We start from the raw sequence: 21,131 nt of genomic DNA, 5'->3' as shown, positions 1-21,131 counted from the left end.
TAAAGACTCATTTTGAGCACCATGGATTTTAGGCCGATTGCACGCCTTCGCGATGCCCACAAACGAGCCGGATGAAGTGGCGTCGAGTGGCGGGCATCCAGCGCGCCCACACAGAATTCAGAGCAGAGGCAGGCAGGTACGCCTCTACTCGGCTGCTTAAACGCTTATTGGCGGCAAGGTTAAAGACAAAAGGTTGTCAGTCGCGGAAAGTTATGCTGCCACTTTGGAGAAACAGAAGTGCTGATGTGTTCCTTCCTTTTCATAAACCCTTTGCTTATTAATGACCCGCTCTCAGTCACCAGGTCTCAAACAATGAATGGTCATATTTGCACCATTCAAAGGCAGATTATAATCTGCCATGTCACCATGGAGGCCGTCAAGAAACGAAGGACACACCACCTTTGACCGTCTTCGCTGGTGGACGCACGGCGGCGATCAAACGGGTTAATGAAGTTGTCCAAAGTATGACGCATTCATCTTGTGTTGTCATTCTGGCCTACTGGGGACAGACTAACCACGTCCATTATCTTCCTTCAATGACAGCCAAGTCACGTGGGGAGTGTTATTGCAGCTGGAACTAATTGATGCGTTATTTTAATGATCATTATCACAAATATTGATCCAAAGTCAGAGAAAATGTATATACACAGGAAATAATGTACTAAAAAAACAACAACACTCTGCGTCGGTGCTTCGCAAGGTTAGATTATTTTTGGGGGCGTACGTCAAGCACCAAGAGGAGCAAACTAGCGTTGCATACACTGGAGCCTCGGCGCAAGAGCCTGCACTCGATTTAAGGACATAAAGGGGTTCGCCGGCTGCAAAGCCCATGTTGACAGGTTAAGCACTGTTAAAAATGTACAAAATTTGATTACCATTTATATAACAAAACTGAGCTACGTTCCACGCACAAGACAATCTGAGCACTGCGTGATGACTGTGAATCCAATGTTTCACACACTTGAATTAGTCAAAATGCATGCAAAGTTTTTCCGTAATAAATGCACCATGGGTTCATATCGAGCATTAGAAGAGTAGATACAATATTTTATTTGCTCTTTTTGTTACATTTTTAAAGTGCCACATACATTTATTAATAGCAAAGATACCCCAGAACAAAGAAAACCAGAATACACAACAAAAAGTGGTTTGCTGATGCTAATCAAATAACAACAAACATTACAAAGACCAAAGTTTTTTTCATTTTTTATTGCCAACTGTTTTGCAAGGCACTTCTGAGTGACGTGATGAACCGGAAAAACTGATTCATAACCAAATCATGATACTTATTTATAACGATTCAGAATTGATTCCTAATTTTCAAAGATCGATTTTTAAAAATAGATTTTTAGGCCAGCTATTTGCGTACTGTTTTGAAAAGATTTTTATTGTAATTTACATACCAAATAATATACTGCGACAATCTGTTTGAATCGAGAATTGTGTGTTGAATCGAGAACTGATTCTGAATCAAACCGTATTCCTTAGAATCTGAATCAGACTGAATCGTGAGTTTTTGTAAGAGTCACATCTTTAACGATTATGTAACAAGACAGACGTGATTTAATAAACGGTTTGTACGCAGCATTGAACAATAATGCTAGCTGTAATGCCAACTAGACAGCAGTAAGTTGGCAGATAATTCTAAACAATAACATTAGCTCGGATGCTAACAAGAGAGCAGCAGTTAGTTGGTACACAATTCTGAACCGTAATGCTGTCTTTGATGCTAATGCTCACTTCCGAGCTTTTTTTTGTACTCCACCGAAAGTAATATTGTTTGCGCTGATGCTAACTAATGAACATTTAGTATATTCCCTTTTGTTAAACATTCGCACTAGCTCTAATTAGAGAGCAGTTGGTTTGTACACCATACACAACAGTTCACAATTCTTAACAGTAATGCTCGCGCTGACACTAACTCGAGACCATTTAGTTTGTACACAACTTAACAATAAGATTATACCTGACGCTAATTAGCGAGCAGTTACTTGGTACGCCAGTTTAAACAGTTGATAGCTCGAACACAAAGTCAAGAGCATTTGTTTGGATTACACAACTGTAAATAATGATGTTAGCTCTGATGCTAACACTATAGCAGTCTGTTAGAAGACAATTCTAAACAGTCATGTAAGCGCTGATGTTATCTCGAGGGCATTTGGATGGTACATCATTATTAACAGTAGTTTAAGCGCTAATGCTTACAGGAACTGTGGCCAGGCTGGTCCACCATTATTGCTGCCACTCAAACGGGCAACAGAGATGTTACTCTCCTTACTATGCCTGATAGGTGTTAACATGCTTTTTCAGGTTTGGTTTTGAGGTCAATATTGGCAATATTGTTGCTTTAACTAGAATCATATTTTGCATTTGTTCAGATACAAGGTCAAAGAATAAATACTATTAGCCAACGGCCGTCTTATTGTTTAGATTGTCTTAAAGACATTAGGTGCATAAATAAGTTAAACATATGTTCATATTTTGACTTTGCTAAGAAGTGATTCTTAACAATAAATGTCCAACTGCCTTAATGAAATTACAGATGTGATGTAATCATAGGGAGCTTTTAGATATGAAAAGCAGCTTTAGAAGAGCCCCGCTTGTGCACTAATGGACTACGCCATTAAAAACAAAGTTGACCTCATCCATCAGCCAACGTGAGCCCACACCAGGCTCGAGTGGACTTCTTTGTGGTTCAGAACCGAGCGCTACTGTGGAACATTTGAAGTCGAACAAGTTGTACACTTTGGAATTAAGAATAAAAAAATTCTGCATTTAAAGCCAAACTGCCGTCATGCAAGACCTCATTTTTGAAACTTCATTTTACACTTGTAACGATTGAGTGTTAAAAAGTCTCATTTAGTCGTTAACGTTTTATTTTACACTTCCATGATAGAAAATATTCCTTAAAAATGAATTGTACAGTTCATAGAGATGGCTGTACATAGACCCTAGAAGAGAATAGTTTCTATTTCCATTATTTTCCGTGGGGAACAGTGTTCAATTCAGATCAATTATGTTTAACCTCAAATGTTCCATTGTGTACTTTTTTTTTATACATCAAAGTACTAGTTTGTTTCATTTGCCACTTGGCATATTCGTAGAAAAAGAAATATAAAATATATTATTAGATATTACAGTTATTAGCTTTTTGGCCTATACTGCAAAGCTAAGGCTTTTTGTTCAGGTAGCTTAGCATACATTGACCCCTGCGTTAGAAAGAATGAGCTAACACCACTGTGACCGCCCCCAAAAAAGGTTTGTCACTTATCTCAAGAGGCAGAAAGAAAGATGCCGCTTTCATGGTGCAGGCTGCACCCGCTGCTATGCAGAAGTATACCCAAATGCTCAGCCTGAGGCCTGCGTGGAGTTTCTTTGGAACTTCCGGGAGTTTGGTGGAGATGCGCAGCAGCCCTGACAGACCGGTGATGTCGCCGGTGACCACTTGACCGTCCAGCAACCACTCGTCACCTGTTGGCAAACAATAACTTGTGAGCCAACAGCCAAAGTCATGTTGCATCGTGAGGAACCAACACTGGAGAGAGAGCACTTTGCTGATTAATGACGTTGATTTCTTCTACCACGGCGTCCCGAGAGGGCTGCAATTCAGCTCTGGCGTTGCGCCTGCATTCAAATTCCCGCTCTAGCGCGATCCCATCAGCTTAAGTCTAGACCGAGCCGAAGTCGGCGCACAGAGAGGCTCTCGTAACATAAGCCTGGGGGCTAATTATGTTGAAGCGGGACGCGGCAGCACTCTTATCGCAAACCTTTCCGAAAATAGCAAGCTGATACCGCCGACGGAAAAAGTTCCAAACTGAATGAGCGGCTAGTCGAGCGACACCAGCGGGACTGCCGCAACTTTCAAATAGAAATTAAGTCTTTTATTTTTGATATCTGTGTTCATTAATGATGAGTGCCTGCAGAGGCACTGGATCATCATTTGCCATATTTGGTCAACTTACTACAAGGAGGCATGTGTATCGTTTACATTTGAACCTATACTAGTACCAAATCGGTACTTGAAAAACACTGCCGGTGCTTAAATGGTGCCTAAACTGGTACGTATGAAATGGAAAACATTTTTATTATTTTAATATTACAATATTTATCATCTTTTGGACATTCAATTTAAACAGAATAGTAATTTAAATACTTCAATTATAAAAAACGATAACCAAGTACACAACAAAGTGTCATTAGTATTGCGCCAATATACTGTAGAATATATGGATCACGCACAACGCAACTTTTGTAATATTGATGCTCATTAGTCTGGGGGTTTGGGAATGCAACCTCGCTGTAAGTGTCACTGGTGTGGTAAAGGGCTGTTGTTGTGGCTACAAGCTAGTCTAGCACTGCAATGCGAGCAGTGTTATGTTGGCTTGTTAATGCAATAATGAGTTCAATAAGAGCGTAGAACTCAGTGTGCTTCTGTCGGGATGCTACATTACTTTCAAGATGTTACTTGAACAATATCACCGCCAAGCACTTGTAGCAGGTGGCATTAATTTAGTGCTGAAATGAAGCACTGATAGTTTCTTTTTTTGGAATGGGTACTTTTGCTTATGTTGGCAGTGGTGCTATTATAGTGCCTATCTCAAAAGATAATGAAGTAGAACAACGTGATATCTTCCAGTCAATCAGTGTGGTTTCATGAAATCATACCGAACTCCAAATACTACAACATTGAAATATCTACATACGTTTATCAAATAAATATATATAATATACAATATTAAAAAATAAAATAAAAACATTATATACCGTATTTTTCGGACTATAAGTCGCAGTTTTTTTCATAGTTTGGCGGGGGTGCGACTTATACTCAGGAGCGACTTATGTGTGAATTTATTAACACATTACCGTAAAATATCAAATAATATTATTTAGCTCATTCACGTAATAGACTAGACGTATAAGATTTCATGGGATTTAGCGATTAGGAGTGACAGATTGTTTGGTAAACGTATAGCATGTTCTATATGTTATAGTTATCTGAATGACTCTTACCATAATATGTTACGTTAACATACCAGGCACGTTCTCAGTTGGTTATTTATGCATCATATAACGTACACTTATTCAGCCTGTTGTTCACTATTCTTTATTTATTTTAAATTGCCTTTCAAATGTCTATTCTTGGTGTTGGGTTTTATCAAATAAATATTTCCCCCAAAAATGTGACTTATACTCCAGTGCGACATATATATGTTTTTTTTCCTTCTTTATTATGCATTTTCGGCCGGTGCGACTTATACTCCGGAGCGACTTATAGTCCGAAAAATACGGTGTATATACAGTATATACAGTATATATGCAGGCCAGTCAAGTTCATCCACACCCGACTCTGTCATCCATGTCTTTATGGACCTTGCTTTGTGCACAGTCATGTTGGAAGAGGAAGGGGCCCGCTCCAAACTGTTACCACAAGGTTGGGAGCATGGAATTGTCCAAAATGTTTTGGTATCCTGGAGCATTCAAAGTTCCTTTCACTGGAACTAAGGGGCCAAGCACAACTCCTGAAAAACAACCCCACACTTAAATTCCTCCTCCAACAAATTTCACACTCGGCACAATGCAGTCCGAAATGTACCGTTCTCCTGGCAACCTCCAAACCCAGACTCGTCCATCAGATTGCCAGATGGAAAAGCGTGATTCATCACTCCAGAGAACGCGTCTCCACTGCTCTAGAGTCCAGTGACGACATGCTTTACACCACTGCATCCCACGTTTTGCATTGGACTTGGTGATGTATGGCTTAGATGAAACTTAGATGGAAACGCATTCCATGAAGCTCTCTGCGTACTGTATGTGGGCTAATTGGAAGGTCACATGAAGTTTGGAGCTCTGTAGCAACTGACTGTGCAGAAAGTCGGCGACCTATTTGCACTATGTGCTTCAGCATCTGCTGACCCCTCTCTGTCAGTTTAAGTGGCCTACCACTTTGTGGCTGAGTTGCTGTTGTTCCCAAACTCTTCCATTTTCTTATAATAAAGTTGACTTTGGAATATTTAGGAGCGAGGGAATTTCACAACTGGATTTGTTGCACAGGTGGTATCGTATGACAATTCCGCTGGAAATCACTGAGCTCCTGAGAGTGTCCCATTCTTTCACAAATGTTTGTAGAAATAGTCTCCATGCCTAAGTGCTTGATTTATACACCTGTGGCCGGGCTAAGTGATTCTGATCATTTGGATTGGTGGCCAAATATTTTTGGCAATATAGTGTATTTCCAACATCATTGTGTCTTCATAAGCAAAAAGTGTGTACCTGATGAAAAAAACTAGCTTACCTTCTTCGGCCGAGAGAACCCAGCAGCTTGGCGCCTCATCCGTGAGTTTCGCTCCTTCAGTTAGCGACAGCTTGAGCGACATGGTGAGGGTCTGCCCCGCGGACACCGACAGTGGTGCCAGCTTTATCCTTGCAGCCCTTTTAGGCAGCGTGGGGGCTTTCATGGATGCTCTAGGCATTGGCGCGTCTGTGTAGTCTGCAGAAATACACAACTGAGGAGACGGATGCTGGGGTGAAAAGCCCAGTCATGGTGATGTTTCAGCAAATAGATGAACATGCGCCTATCACCAGTGAGATGGTCTTGGAGTGGAGGTCCAACACTTTGATGAGGTGGTTGTTGGTATCGGCCACGTAAAGGAGTTTGCCACCGGCACCCATGCAGATTCCACCAGGTTCATTGAAACTGGATTTGCTGAAATCAGGACCCAGAGTGTTGCCAGCTTCTCCTGACCCGGCTAGAGTGCTGCAGTGCTTTGTCTTTGGATCCACCACTTTAATCTGCGCACAAAGCCATTTAGATTGTGAGGAACTGAAATCCCAAACATGTCCTCCATATGCCCTCACCTTGTGGTTATAGGAGTCGGCCACATACAGCAAACTCTGTTCCCGAGACCAGGCCACGCCGAGCGGATGCTGCAGTTTGGCGTCCACCCCCTTCCCGTCCACATCTCCGAAAGCAAAGAGGTTCTGATTCAAAGGAGACCCAAAAAAGTACAAAAAATCACAAAGAAATGATTAGATAAAAATGTGACAAGTGGCAATTCATCACATTTAAACCAAGAATCATTGTATTTATGATAGATAGGTAATGCTGGAGAACACAGGAAACACTCTATTGTTGTTAATCTATTTATTATCCATTCATTCTGAAAGTCTTCTTTTGGAGGCACAGAGTGTTTCACGTAACATAATACATGATTCCAACAGCTTATCAGACAAGCAATTTGCAGCAGCACTGGAATAGGAAGCCAATTCACCAAGTGTCACAATTAACAAAAGTATAAAACGCAGGCATATACTCTTCCACAAAAGCACCACAGTTTGCTCGACGTATCATGCGATTTGATTCAGTAAGTGTTTTATCATCTTAGGACTGAATAAAAAGCCCCCACAAATATTGCGGTGTTGACAAGGAATGTCAATTGCATAAAGACATTCTCCAAGAAATGGTATTATACAACAACTCTTGAGCATTTGTAAAGGCCTCTTTTAATAGTATTTTTACCCATTTTAATCATTCTAAGTTTCACTGAAGTGCATTGGAACTGTTTTCCAAAATCTAACTACGATGCTGGAATACAGTTTAAAAGTGAGTTTAGTTAGCCCTATTAGGAACCTGCCGTTTTGTGTGTCTGTAGCTTTAATGCTAATGAGCTGCTGTTGTCTACTATTAGCCCTATTGAGCACCTTATCCATTTTTCACAGATACACTATAACTCTGCCCTTGTCCAAAGTAATAGATGCCATGTATTACATAATGTACAACAACATAACATTAAGGAGTGGGACAGGAGGACAAAAACGTTAGCAACACGAGCATAGCTATGTTAGCTACAATGCTAATATTATGCTCAAAGAAGACTTTATAACACAGTTATGTAATTACTGTGATCTTTTTTCTTAGTGTGCAATACAGATGTTAGTGTTTTATTTAATCTTTTATCTACACATATTAGTGCGCAATATGTACCGTATTTTTCGGACGCTACGGAGTATAAGTCGCACCGGCCGAAAATGCATAATAAAGAAGGAAAAAAACATATATAAGTCGCACTGGAGTTTAAGTCGCATTTTTTTGGGAAATGTATTTGATAAAACCCAACACCAAGAATAGACAATTGAAGGCAATTTAAAATAAATAAAGAATAGTGAACAACAGGCTGAATAAGTGTATGTTATATGACGCATAAATAACCAACTGAGAACGTGCCTGGTATGTTAACGTAACATATTATGGTAAGAGTCATTCAAACAACTATAACATATAGAACATGCTATACGTTTACCAAACAATCTGTCACTCCTAATCGCTAAATCCCATGAAATCTTATACGTCTAGTCTCTTACGTGAATGAGCTAAATAATATTATTTGATATTTTACGGTAATGTGTTAATAATTTCACACATAAGTTGCTCCTGAGTATAAGTCGCACCAACTAAACTATTAAAAAAACTGCGACTTATAGTCCGAAAAATACGGTATTATTAGTTACTATCTTGTTTTTCATTTAAGTTTTACTACTGCTCCTGTATGTAAAAACCTACACTGTAACAACGTAATTTCCCCATTATGGGATGAATAAAAGTATATCCTATCCTAAAAGTAACATCATGCTCGGTTAGCCTATTTTCTGAAGAAAAAATGATCAAACTAACAGCTCCCATGTTTGAAGCTGGTGACTCTGAATATTTTTTTTATAAACCAAAAAATGTTTCTTAATTTTTTAGCATGTTTCCGTTACTGGATTAATAGAAAATATTGAACAAAAGCAGGGACATTATTCTCCATATCCATAAGAATACAGTAGATCCATCGCTTGCCCCTGTCATACACATAAATAAGGTCATCGAAATAATAAAAACATCACCCACCAGGGGGTCTCTCTCACCGCCGACCAGCAGCTTGACCGCGCCGTCCTTCAGCGCCACTGTGCGCACGGTGCTGCTTTCACTGTCGGCCACAAAGAGGCAGCTCCAGGGTTCCTCAGGGGCCACGGCCAGGCCTGAGGGCTGGGCGAATCCGGCCTTGTGCGGGTATGCGTTGTTGCGGTTCTCCTCGCTGCCGCTGCCAGCCCATCGCACGCATGTACCGGCCTTTGACTCGCTGTCAAAAAAAAAAAAGTTTGGATGAGTTTGGTGTGAAGGAACTTGAGAGCAAGACTTCAAAAAGTTTTACAATCATGGTGTCCAGCCTCTCTCACCTTCCTTTGGGCAGTTTGCCATCTGCTAGGAACAAAGCCCAAATCTGGTGGGTTCCTGCCATCGCCACCCACAGCACGTTGTCCTCTACACCACCTACACACACACACACACACACACACACACACACACACACACACACACACACACACACACACACACACACACACACACACACACACACACACACACACACACACACACACACACACACACACACACACACACACACACACAATGATCAGAAGTTTGTCATTGTGTATGGCTTATCCACCATCAATGACATTGTCGCTAACAATTGTGCCAAATGAAACAAGCTGATTTTCTTCCTTGCACACGTACAAAAAACTGCTATTAAAAATAATTAAACAATGTATTTTCTTAATTTTTTCATAAATCTCCTAACGTTTTACCTGCTCAGAATTACCTATCATTTTCAGGATTCTAACACTTTAAACACCACTTTAATTCTTCTAAATATTATCGTTTTCTTCACCGAAAATTATTTACACGACATTTAGGTGGTTAGGCCAATTAGATAGTTGAGTTTTTGAACATTTCAGTTTTGTTATGTAGTGCCACAAAATGTTTTACTGACACCCGTTATGAACACATTTATTTCAATGTGAATATAATTTATATATCATTTTAAAATAAATAAATAAAAATGCCCAAAAAAGAAAAGCTGTCGAACAGATAAAATTATCACAAAATCTCTCTTAAAAATTAGGTATTTTTTGGGGAAAATTTTCCCAAAAAGTCAGCATAATTTATTGTTAAGAGTTATTGTTTGTAATATTTCCGAGTCTGAGAAAGGTTGGTGTTGTTTATTAGGAGGAATAGGTACACAGAGGTCTAATTCGAGTTGGAGGACTCACCTGCAGAGCCAAGCATCACATCCCAAGGAGAGCTGATTGGCTGTTGAACTCCCATAGCCCCGCCTGCTTTGTCCATGCCTTGGACGCCGAGGCCGGCCAGTGTGCTGACCCGCCCCTCTAACAGGTCGATCTACTTTGATGGAGGCACAAACTTTAGCAGGGAGCAAGACTACATTAAAAAAAGGGTTAGGGAATATATCAGGGGTTTTGGCGCCAAGACCTTTCGGATTAGGTGGTTCTCAGTGTCGGCAACATAAACCACATCGTTCTTCATGGCGACCCCCTGAGGGGAGCTGAAAGAAGCTTCAGACAAGGCGCCATCCTGCCTTCCACTTTCAGGCCCTGCACACAAAAGAAAAAGCACAAAGAAGAACTTTTATCCTCCCTCATTTGTTCTTAACAGCAAACCCTAATTTTGTATTTATTTTTTGTTGTCCTGTCCAGTTACTCAGGCAAATCATATTGTTGATGCAGATGCCCATATTTGCTGTACAGATTTACTTTACAAAAGAGAAGTGTTGCTTAGCTGGCCAAGCAAGTTTTTTCAAGTTGACTTTCGGTGAACACTCCAATTATGTCGGCAAAGCTTGCCTGCAAGTTCCACATTTACACAGCCAAGTCACGCCGACCTCACTCTCTCGGTTTCCGTCAGCTCCAACATTTCACCAGGGTTTCCCCTACATGGAAACGATCGTGGCGCAAAGCAAATGCAAGATTACTGCCACTACACCTTCAAAATAAGTTTTTTTCTTTTTTTTTACATGAAAACACTTTCTTTTAACATGAAAACACATTTAAGTGATATATTGTATGAATGGATATCCCTTGTATAGTCTATAATTTACATACTATTGGCTATAATAAGTTTGAAAAACAGCACTCAGCATCAAGGGTTGGAATTGGGGGTTAAATCTCCAAACTGATTACCGAGCGCGGCCACCGCTGCTGCTCACTGCTCCCCTCACCTCCCAGGGGGTGGAACAAGGGGATGGGTCAAATGCAGAGGGTAATTTCACCACACCTAGTGTGTGTGTGACTATTAGTGGTACTTTAACTTTTAACTTTGCAGAAGCGTGTCAGCAGCTGGTCCCGCACCTAAACGAGTTGACACGCGGCAAAAGTAAGGAGAGAAAGTAGAAGAGAAATGTATTTTAAACAAATTAATGCATTTCTTGTTCAAGCCAGTGTAAACTACCCTAAAACTTTTGACATTACTACCGAAAACAACGTCTAACTTTATGTTGTGTGCGTCTTCGAACCTCCGTTTGGATATCGCTGTGTGGAGTGTGCATTTGTCCCCGTGCATGTGTGGGTTTTCTCCGGGCACCGCTGTTTCCTCCCACATTCCATAAATGTGCATGTTAGCTTCATTGGAGACTGCAAATTGTCCGTAGATATGATTGTTGGTGTGAAGGATTGTTTATATACACTATATGTGCCTGCGATTGGCCGTACGTTAGCATTAAGCTAGCGGCATTAGAGTTCAACCTTCATGCTGCATAATTGTATTGCTTTTTTCAGTTTATTCCAAATTATATAATTTATCTAACATGATTCCTACATGTATGTGAACTTTATGTGTATATATATAATGTACTTTATTTGGTGTGGTTAGTTTAAAGTGACATAATTTTGAAGATGATCAACAAACTCCTAGTTTATTTCAAAGTACTGATTACATATTTGGCAAACTAAATTGCAACATTCAGGGAGGGCAGAGTAAAGTGTTACCTTTTACAATAAGCAACAATTGAAACTGCATTGAACACAGAGAGCACAGTCTACCAAGTCAAATTAAAGCTGTTAAAGCTGATTGTGATTCTGATGATATAAGAAATGTTTTTTAAATATTAATATTATTAATGGTATTAATAACTAATCCCACTAATATGTGTTGTAAAATATACATAAAACATTTGTTTAGCCTTTTTAAAGAAAATATATGCATTCTTGCAAATCAAAATTGTCATGTCATATGCATGACGATGTCATATTGAGCAGGACCCCACTGCCAAGTATATCAATCAATCAATCAATCAATCAATGTTTATTTATATAGCCCTAAATCACAAGTGTCTCAAAGGGCTGTACAAGCCACAACGACATCCTCGGTACAGAGCCCACATACGGGCAAGGAAAACTCACCCCAGTGGGACGTCAATGTGAATGACTATGAGAAACCTTGGAGATATAGTGGCTGTGCAGGGGAAACCCTGTTCACACTCTGTTCGTCCTGCTTCTATAACCAGTAGTTCATCCTCTGTATATTCAGCTTCAAAAAGATAAGGTTGTGAATCCTCATTTGTACAAAATATTATTTTTTGTTGTCTGTAACCAAGTCTGCCATGATTACAACACACTCGCGTTTGTGTCCAGAAGTAGGAACATATATTTGTTGCCGGAAGTCAGAAGTGCAGTGCTATGGAAACGGAAAAAAATGCGCTGAAGAAAGAAGTTCCGGTAATGCATAAAATTACCAAAAATAAGGTAAGTATTGAACATATTACATATTGTTATGAACGTTTCTGCCACCACATTATATATATATACTTGCATATATACTTGCAACGTGTATATAAAATGTTGGAGGGCTTTGAAGTTGTTTTAGAGGGCTTTGAAGGCTACGGTGACTCCCCTTAACCACATTTTGCTAGCGTTTTTTAATCATCTTTAGCATCTTAAAAAAAAAAACGTGTTCTTGTCTTTCATAATGATTCTGAACAATAGGCAACATTTCAAAAAAAGTGCAGTTCCCCTTTAAACACACCAAATCTTCAACTTCAGATCTAACTTTAGATATATGACTTTTTGTTTGAATGTAATCTTAATTAAATAATTAATTAATTAAAATATATTCACATTCTTCATGTCATCTCTCAGTTGTATTGGGAGTCAACGGGACTAAATCGGTCCCAAAGGTAACAGAAAGTCATAATGGTATTGCAAGTAACTACACATTAGGGATAATCAGGGCTACTTTCCATTGCATGGCATTATTTGCAAACATGACTATTTGTGTGAGGCTGACGTACATGAAACACCAAGAAGTAGAACTCCATGTATTTGAAAAGCAAACAGAAGCCGCTGAATGAGCTCAGTTGACAGGAATAAAAAATCCCACTGGGCATTTTTGTCCCCGCAATGAAGGTCAGTGCCAGTTCCCAGCGTGTGCACGGCTCGAACTCTGCCAACGTCTGCTTTGGTCTGGGAACGGCACAGACGAACATGTGGCTCCTCTGAGGCTTTTTAAGCATGGGAATGAGCTAAAAATATCTACAGCGTCCTGTTTTTTTACTGACACGGTCAAAGTGCGCAGATTGAAGGGCTCCTCAGAACCGAGGGTGTTGGATGATGGAGAAATATTGAATGGCATATCTTACCTCCGATGACGTGCAAGAGCTGACCAGTAGAGGACACCAACACAATTCGGTGATGTCCGGTGTCAGCAATAGCCAGCCTGTTGCTGCTGTGGTCCACGCAGATCTTCCCAGGGAAGGACAGGATGGTGGGAGGTAGCGAGTCTCGGTATAGCTTGACACCGACCGAGTGCACCTCCAGCAGCTTCTTCTCCCGGTAGTAACGGAGACTTACGTCCGTAAAAAGAGTCAAGCGCTCACGGTGGCCTTCGCCCACCAGGGAGAAGAGCAGGTTGCCACGCGGGCCCACCAGCACCAGCGTGGGCCAGCAGGAGACCTCCAGCTGGTGCCAGAGACTCGCTTCGCCGTCGTTCACCACTGGGTGACAGATGTCGTAACGGAGGACGGCACTGCGGACGTTGTCCAGAACCTTAGAGGAGCACACAAAGACATAAGCCATGACCCATCTTCAGTGTTCAAGAACATATTAGCCAATATTTAGTCATGTATTGTATTTACATACAGGGTTTCCCATAAACTGCCAAGATACCTGTGGCGGTAGGGGCGTGGCTATGGGCGTGGTCACCATGACATCATCGATTAATTTGCATAATTTACTACAATGATATGATTTTCTCTAAAAAGGCTAAAAAAATGTATACTTACTAATTAATAATAACAGTTTTGTTTTAAACGTCCATCCATCCATCCATCCATCCATTTTACAATATAATTACAACACTTTATGTACATATTGATATACAGATTTGAACAATAAGTTATTCACTGAAATATATTTATTAATTGTGGTTCTTACAAAAAATATATCTTATAAAATATAAAAGCTAAAATGTCTCTTAAAGCTCTGCCCCTTTAATTAGTGCATACTAAATATACGAACATACACATACACATACTGTACATATACACATACTGTACATATACACTCACTGTACAAACACATATACACATTCTGTACATATACAAGTACATATGCATACATACACTCATGCACATAATCACGTTTCATCAAACATATATTAACGTTGTTGCCCTAGGGTAAACTGTGTAACACATGCCACACTGACAAAGCTTAACCTATTATTACTATAACAATCTACAAGGTTAATGTAGGTTGCTTCTCTTTCTTCCCCTCCATTTTTCTGCATTCTTTCGTATCTCAAGTTATCATTACGTATATGTATTGTTGCATTTGAACAACTGTATTGTTGATAATAAAGGTAAAGTATTGGTATTGTTCATTATCAATAGCACTATTTCTATTGGTATTTGTATTGCTCCATTTGTAGTGTAATAATGCTCATTGTCATTTCTGTATTGTTTTTTTATTTTCGCTAACTGCTTATTTGCTATTACTTTTACCATCATATTTGTACATGTCGTATTTGCTGATGTTGCTCTATTGTTGTTGTTGTTGTTGTGTTTGCTGTTGTTGTTTTTGTCTCTCTGTCTAATCCCCCTCTTGTCCCCACAATTTCCCCCTCAGTCTTCTTTTTTCTCTCTTTCTATCCCCCTCCTGCACCAAATGATAATATAAATACATTTAATAAAGTCAAATACAAATAAGGCAACAAGAGAAGTATCCTACACTTCTCTTTTGTAAAGTAAATCTGAACAGCCGATATGGGCATCTACATCAACTATATGATTTGCCTGAGAAGCTGGACAGGACAAAAAAAAAAATTTTTTTTTAAAAATGTAATTTTTTTTTTTTTAAATTTGTGGCGGACGTAATTTTTTCGTGGCGGGCTGCCACAAATAAATGAATGTGTGGGAAACACTGACATATACAAAGAGATTATTTTAATTTGAATAACCACTTCCCTCTGTGTCATGTCTGTACAGAATTATTTCATCGATGAATTGTATATTCCGTATGAATAATGAATCCATTGTACAAAAAATGTTGGGGGACCTCAAAATAATTAAAATTTAAATACAATAACGTAATGATATTTATTATAGTTGTATTACTTTAAATAATTATAGCGGTATTTGACCTTAAGAATGCCCCAGATATAAGATTTGTCTCTCGGCTGATTTTTAGTTAAAAGCTTCTCTGCCATTAGTTGGCGTATCAAATACCACAGTGAAAACCGTAAGATACGCCCGAAATATCTGGTTTTGCTCGCTAGCATTAGCTCATAGCTAGAGTAGAGATCAACATAACTTTGTTTTCCAAACATGGGAAGGAAGAAAGTGAGTGTGACCGACAATGATGAGAAGAAGTGGATGATATTCATTGAATTAAAAAAATAAATAATCACAACATGGCTGAGCTTGTTGCCAACTTGGTGAAGCAATTCCAGCGTATCACTGCTAGTCTGCAACATACCTAATGAGTCAAATGTCAACCGAGGACGTTTAATAATATCTAACAAGTGGACATTTAGCCATGAAAAATTGAAAAAGCTGCTGATTGTGTGTTTGATGGAGAAGCAGCTTGAAGAAGATACGGTAGAAGTCCGCTCTCCATTCTTTACATTATGATTACATTACTTCATAAAACTACCAATACTGTAATTATTAGTAGTAGATTCTAATGTCTTTTTTTTACATACAATATTTATCATCTACATTTTTTTTTGTGCCGTTTGGGGCAATCACTAATCCAATAAATTGATTTCAATTAATTTCAATGAGAGACGTTGATTTTTGATGATTTAGTGTTTTCATTTAGGAGTTCCCTCACAGAAACAATTTAGCTCGTAAATTGAACTACTGTATAGTCAATATCAATATTACTCTAATAAATCATATGTCTATGGAGTGTTCACTTACCTTTTCATTTGGGAATTTGGCTGAATGTACGCCCACAATAACAAGTCCATCTGAATGAGAATTTAAAAGGAAAAAAACCCCAATGAGACTAACTTTCCAAATGTATGGATGTTATGTTGTATATCTAATACAAACACATACATATATAGTGGAAGTCTAGTTTAGTTTTTCAGGTTCGTAAAGACGGCAAAACCATAATGTGGGATTCCAGAAAGTGTTGTGAAAAAGACAGCATCTCTAATCTTGGTTACAAAATGTGAACTTCTACAAAATACACTCTCTTTGAGGTCAGGATTAGACAACCCAATTGCCTAACACTGATGAAAATACAATGTGTTGCGACTTGCACTATTTAAAAAAAAACGTTCTCTTCTCTCACGACTTAGATTAATTCCTCTCTGACGTGTCAATCAAATCCTTTAAGTCAATTAAGGTCATCCATTACACTTCAAGCATGAATGTCACGATGTGTGTCTGTAATAGAGGTGGTGACATCATTAAGCAAGCTTATGAACTTGATAACCCTTCATGAGAATGGAACCGTTTAGGATTATGTAAGCACGCAAGCCAATAAACAGCATTAGCTTGTTGTTAACTATTACTGGAAAGTGCACAAATGTTTCCGCTTATATCGCCTTAACATTTGATGCCCCTTAAAAACATTAGGTGTCTCACATAAATGTGCATCTACAAACCCCAAAACCAGTGAAGTTGGCCCCTTGTGCTTAAGTACAATCGTACTTAAAAACAGAATAACATGATTTGCAAATCCTTTCAACCTATATTTAATTGAATAGACTGCAAAGACAACATACTTAACGTTCGAACTGGAAAACTTAGGGTTTTTTTTCCAAATATTAGCTCATTTGGAATTTGATGCCTGCAACATGTTTCAAAAAATGTGGCACAACTGGCAAAAAAGACTTAGAAAGTTGAGGAATGCTCATCAAACACTTATTTGGAACATCCCACAGGTGAACAGGCTAATTGGGAACAGGTGGGTGCCATGATTGGATCTAAAAGCAGCTTCCATGAAATGCTCAGTCATTCACAAACAAGGATGGGGAAAGGGTAACCACTTTGTGAACAAATGCGTGAGCAAATTGTCGAACAGTTTAAAAACAACATTTCTCAACGAGCTATTGCAAGGAATTTAGGGATTTCACCATCTACAGTCCGTAATATCATCAAAAGGTTCAGAGAATCTGGAGAAATCACTGCACGTAAGCGATGATATTAGGGACCTTAGATCCCTCAGGCGGTAATGCATCAAAAAGTGACATCAGTGTGTAAAGGATATCACCACATGGGCTCAGGAATACTTAAAAAAACCACTGTCAGTAACTACAGTTGGTCGCTACATCTGTAAGTGCAAGTTAAAACTCTACTATGCAAAGCCAAAGCCATTTATCAACTACACCCAGAAACGCTGCCGGCTTTGCTGGGCCTGAGCTTATCTAAGATGGACTGATGCAAAGTGGAAAAGTGTTCTGTGGTCTGACAAGTCCACATTTGAAATTGTTTTTGGAAACTGGATGTCGTGTCCTCCGGAACAAAGAGGAAAAGAACCATCCTGATTGTTATAGGCGCAAAGTTCAAAAGCCAGCAGCTGTGATGGTATGAGGGTGTATTAGTGCCCAAGGCATGGGTAACTTACACATCTGTGAACGCTCCATTAATGCTGAAAGGTACATACAGGTTTTGGAGCAACATATGTTGCCATCTAAGCAACGTTATCATGGACGCCCCTGCTTATTTCAGCAAGACAATGCCAAGCCATGTGTTAGAACAGTGTGGTTTCATAGTAAAAGAGTGCAGGTACTAGGGCTGGGCGATATACAGAGTTTGTAAGTTATATCGATGTATAAAAAAAATTTGTAATGCCGATATAATTTATTTCACGTTAAAATTACCAAACACCTCTTATTTGTTATGTTTCTTGTTCTCCCCCACTTCCCCTCCATGGGCTAATAAACCCCTCCCCTTTCTCCTTCCACGACATGCTTGCAAGTAGAAGAACATCCATGATTGGTTGGTTGTTTACTATGATGAGTCACGATTGGTTAGGTACAGGCCAATCAGAGGCAAGATAGGACGGGTCATCGAACTAGGAAGGGAAATCACAAAGTGCCTGCCTGCAAATGTTGTTTTTTATCTGAGTTTCATATTTTTTTTTATTAATGGCATAGCTATGTTATTTATTTTACGTAGAAAGAATATTTTTCTATTTTATTTATGTTATGAAATTCTGTACTACTTAAACAATTTCTTTTCTGTGCTGTTAATACCCATCTTGACTAGCTGGTTTAATAAAAGTGCCAGACTGTTTACAGTACAGTTGTCATTCACTTAAACATTTTTGAATATCGCTCAAACAATACCAACGTGTATAGCAAAGATCGACTGAATATAAATCTTTACAAAATCTCAGAACTTATGTCAGACTCAACCTAGCTATCAGGTTGTTTTGTTACAATGTAAACTGCAACTACTAAATACATTCTGAATATTGTTATGAAGGGGTTTAAAGGTAGAAATCAGTCCTGAACAGGTAAACTTTATTGAAAAGTAATTAAAATGTAGATAATTGATGAGCCTTTTGTCTGCTTTTGTGTATTGCTACACCATGTTGGGGACACTCTTGGGGTGCAGTTGTCTGTGTCTTCATGTCAATATCTGCCTGTACTTATTTGACAGATGAATGCTTTTTTCTGTTTCTAGTTTATAATTTGTATTTATTCATTTAAATTGTATTTTCTAAATCATTTTGTGGGTAACTTGTTTGGGGGGGAAAAACGATTGACATGTGTTTAATTGTATTTTTGGACTGTATGTGTCAAAAATTCAATAAACAAATGTTAAAAAAAAGAAATAAAAGAAAAAAATCAGTTCTTAGGTTTACCAAATTTGGTCAAGGGTTAAACCGACTCAACATGGACACAAACAGGCTTGAGAATTGAACCAATCCGCAGTAGACATCACCTCTCTTCAAGCTTTGCCAAAAAACATATATTGGAACGATGATGAGTGAACTGTGGGAGGGACTGAACTGCCCACACCTCACGGCTGAGAGGATCAGACAGAATGTACCCATAGCCGTGCCAAAGATAAGGCCACGATGATAATGTGCAGTGGTAGTGGTACTGCAGTGTGATTGTGTGTTTTGTGTACGTGCAGTACGCGGCATCCAGTTTGGCACGCATTTCAAGCTCGGATATATTTATAGTTAGTCCAGATAAGGTCCAACGTCACTTAAAGTGAATCATATTGATTTGTTACTTTCCAAGGGTACAAATACCTTTGACCGAATGCTTCTGCTCAAGCTGGTGAAGGTCCGGCAAGATGTGCATGCAGTTGATGCAGCAGTAGGTGAAAAAGTCCAACAGCACCACCTTTCCTGCCAGCTTATTTTTGAAAGACAGTGGGCCCTCAGTGTTTAGCCATTCCAGACCTACAAGAGAGAGAACAAATGTTTAGCAAGTTTAAACTGTATTATTCACACCAGTGTTTTTCAACCAGTTTTCACTAGTGTGCCGTGAGATATTGTCTGGTGTGGCGTGGGAAATTATGCAACTTCACCTAATTGGTCCAAAAAATATTTTTTGCAAATCAATAATTAGAATCTGCAAATAATGTGCCGGTTGCTTAGTGTCTGTGCTGTGTAGAACTCGGCCGGGTAAACACGTAATACTCCATGTCAGTAGGTGGCAGCAGGTAGTTAATTGCTTTGTAAAAGTCAGAATGTGTCGGGTGAGAGTTTGTTGTGATCCCAATATGCAGACCACAGCGGGAGGCAGTGTGCAGGTAAAAATGTATGTAAGGGAAAGTACTACTGAACTGGCTACAAAGTAAACAGAAACAGAACGCTGGACGACAGCAAAAACTTACGGCGTCCACAAAGTACATCCGTACATGACATGACAATCAACAATGTCCACACAAAGAAGAATAGCAACAACTTAAATAGTCTTGCTTGCTAACACAAAGCAGGTGCGGTGAATAGTGCTCAAAGGAAGACATGAAACTGTTACAGGAAAACACCAACAAAACAGGAAGGGCCACCAAAATAACCGCGCAAGACAAGAACTAAAGCACTACACACAAGAAAACACCAACAAACTCAAAATAAGGCACGACGACCTGGTGGAGTTTCATTTTTTTAACGTTTTCTGCGGATTTTTTGATTACAAAAAACGTGCCTTGCCTCAAAAAAGGTGGACAAACACTGATTCACACCATCATCAGAGGCTGGTGGTAGATCTCTGAATCCTTATACCAGCTGTATATCACCATCTACTGTTGTCTATGGGTACTGCATCACAGTTTTAGCCTACAGATATGACAGACCACCTTTTATTAGGCGACAAAATGCTGAGATACAGTTGATGCTGACACTTTGCAGCAAAACAAAGCAGAAAACAACAAGCCAATATACAACTGCATGTCTCTAGTAATGTTGGAGTGTAGACACCACAGCAGACCTACCCCATATTGACAAACATGGGTTAAAATCCCTCATATATACATATATGTGTATATATATATAGCCTAAAACGAGACAAACGTTTGTTAAAGTCCATACACAAAACATGTCTGGTCTTGTTTAGGCAGGTTTTAGCGAGCTAGCTGAACGCTTTAACAGAAACTAGCGGCTAACCTGTCTCAAAGTCGCATATCATAAGGTCCTGCCTCTCGTCTATTTTGCTCAAATACTCGTAGACCAGCTTCTCCTTCTCCTCTTGTGTCGTGACGTCCTCTAAAGCATCGTCGAGCTGACTTTGAATAGGAAACAAGTTGGACAGGCTACACTCAGAAGCCATGTTTTGAACAGTGTTAGGCACTGGGCAGCCTTGCCTGGTAAACTCATCATTTAGTTTTGCACAA

General features: G+C 39.3%; 1 protein-coding gene across 1 annotated transcript; it reads right to left on the bottom strand.

Moving 5' to 3' along the window:
* Positions 1-1,034: 1,034 nt before the first annotated feature.
* nhlrc2 (NHL repeat containing 2) lies at positions 1,035-21,129 on the bottom strand. The gene is made up of 12 exons (XM_062055640.1): positions 20,905-21,129; positions 19,546-19,698; positions 16,248-16,297; positions 13,470-13,875; positions 10,310-10,431; positions 10,090-10,219; positions 9,214-9,307; positions 8,885-9,116; positions 6,856-6,978; positions 6,580-6,789; positions 6,293-6,503; positions 1,035-3,471 (listed from the first exon to the last, which is right to left on the bottom strand). Exons 1-12 carry the CDS (start codon positions 21,065-21,067, stop codon positions 3,215-3,217), a joined length of 2,151 nt encoding a protein of 716 aa, XP_061911624.1. The 5' UTR covers positions 21,068-21,129; the 3' UTR covers positions 1,035-3,214.
* Between the last annotated feature and the right edge of the window lie 2 nt (positions 21,130-21,131).

Source organism: Entelurus aequoreus, linkage group LG08, assembly GCF_033978785.1.
Source record: "Entelurus aequoreus isolate RoL-2023_Sb linkage group LG08, RoL_Eaeq_v1.1, whole genome shotgun sequence".
NCBI lineage: Eukaryota > Metazoa > Chordata > Actinopteri > Syngnathiformes > Syngnathidae > Entelurus > Entelurus aequoreus.
Note: the sequence above shows the minus strand (reverse complement) of the source record. Positions and strands in the feature narration are given on the sequence as shown.

Excerpts from the sequence above, each read along its gene's own strand:
- nhlrc2 (XM_062055640.1), bottom strand. The coding sequence starts at position 21,067 with ATGGCTTCTGAGTGTAGCCTGTCCAACTTGTTTCCTATTCAAAGTCAG. Across the intron at positions 19,699-20,904 it reads GATATGCGACTTTGAGACAG|GTCTGGAATGGCTAAACACT; the intron begins GTTAGCCGCTAG and ends TCTCTCTTGTAG. Across the intron at positions 10,220-10,309 it reads AGAACCACCTAATCCGAAAG|ATCGACCTGTTAGAGGGGCG; the intron begins GTCTTGGCGCCA and ends CCATCAAAGTAG.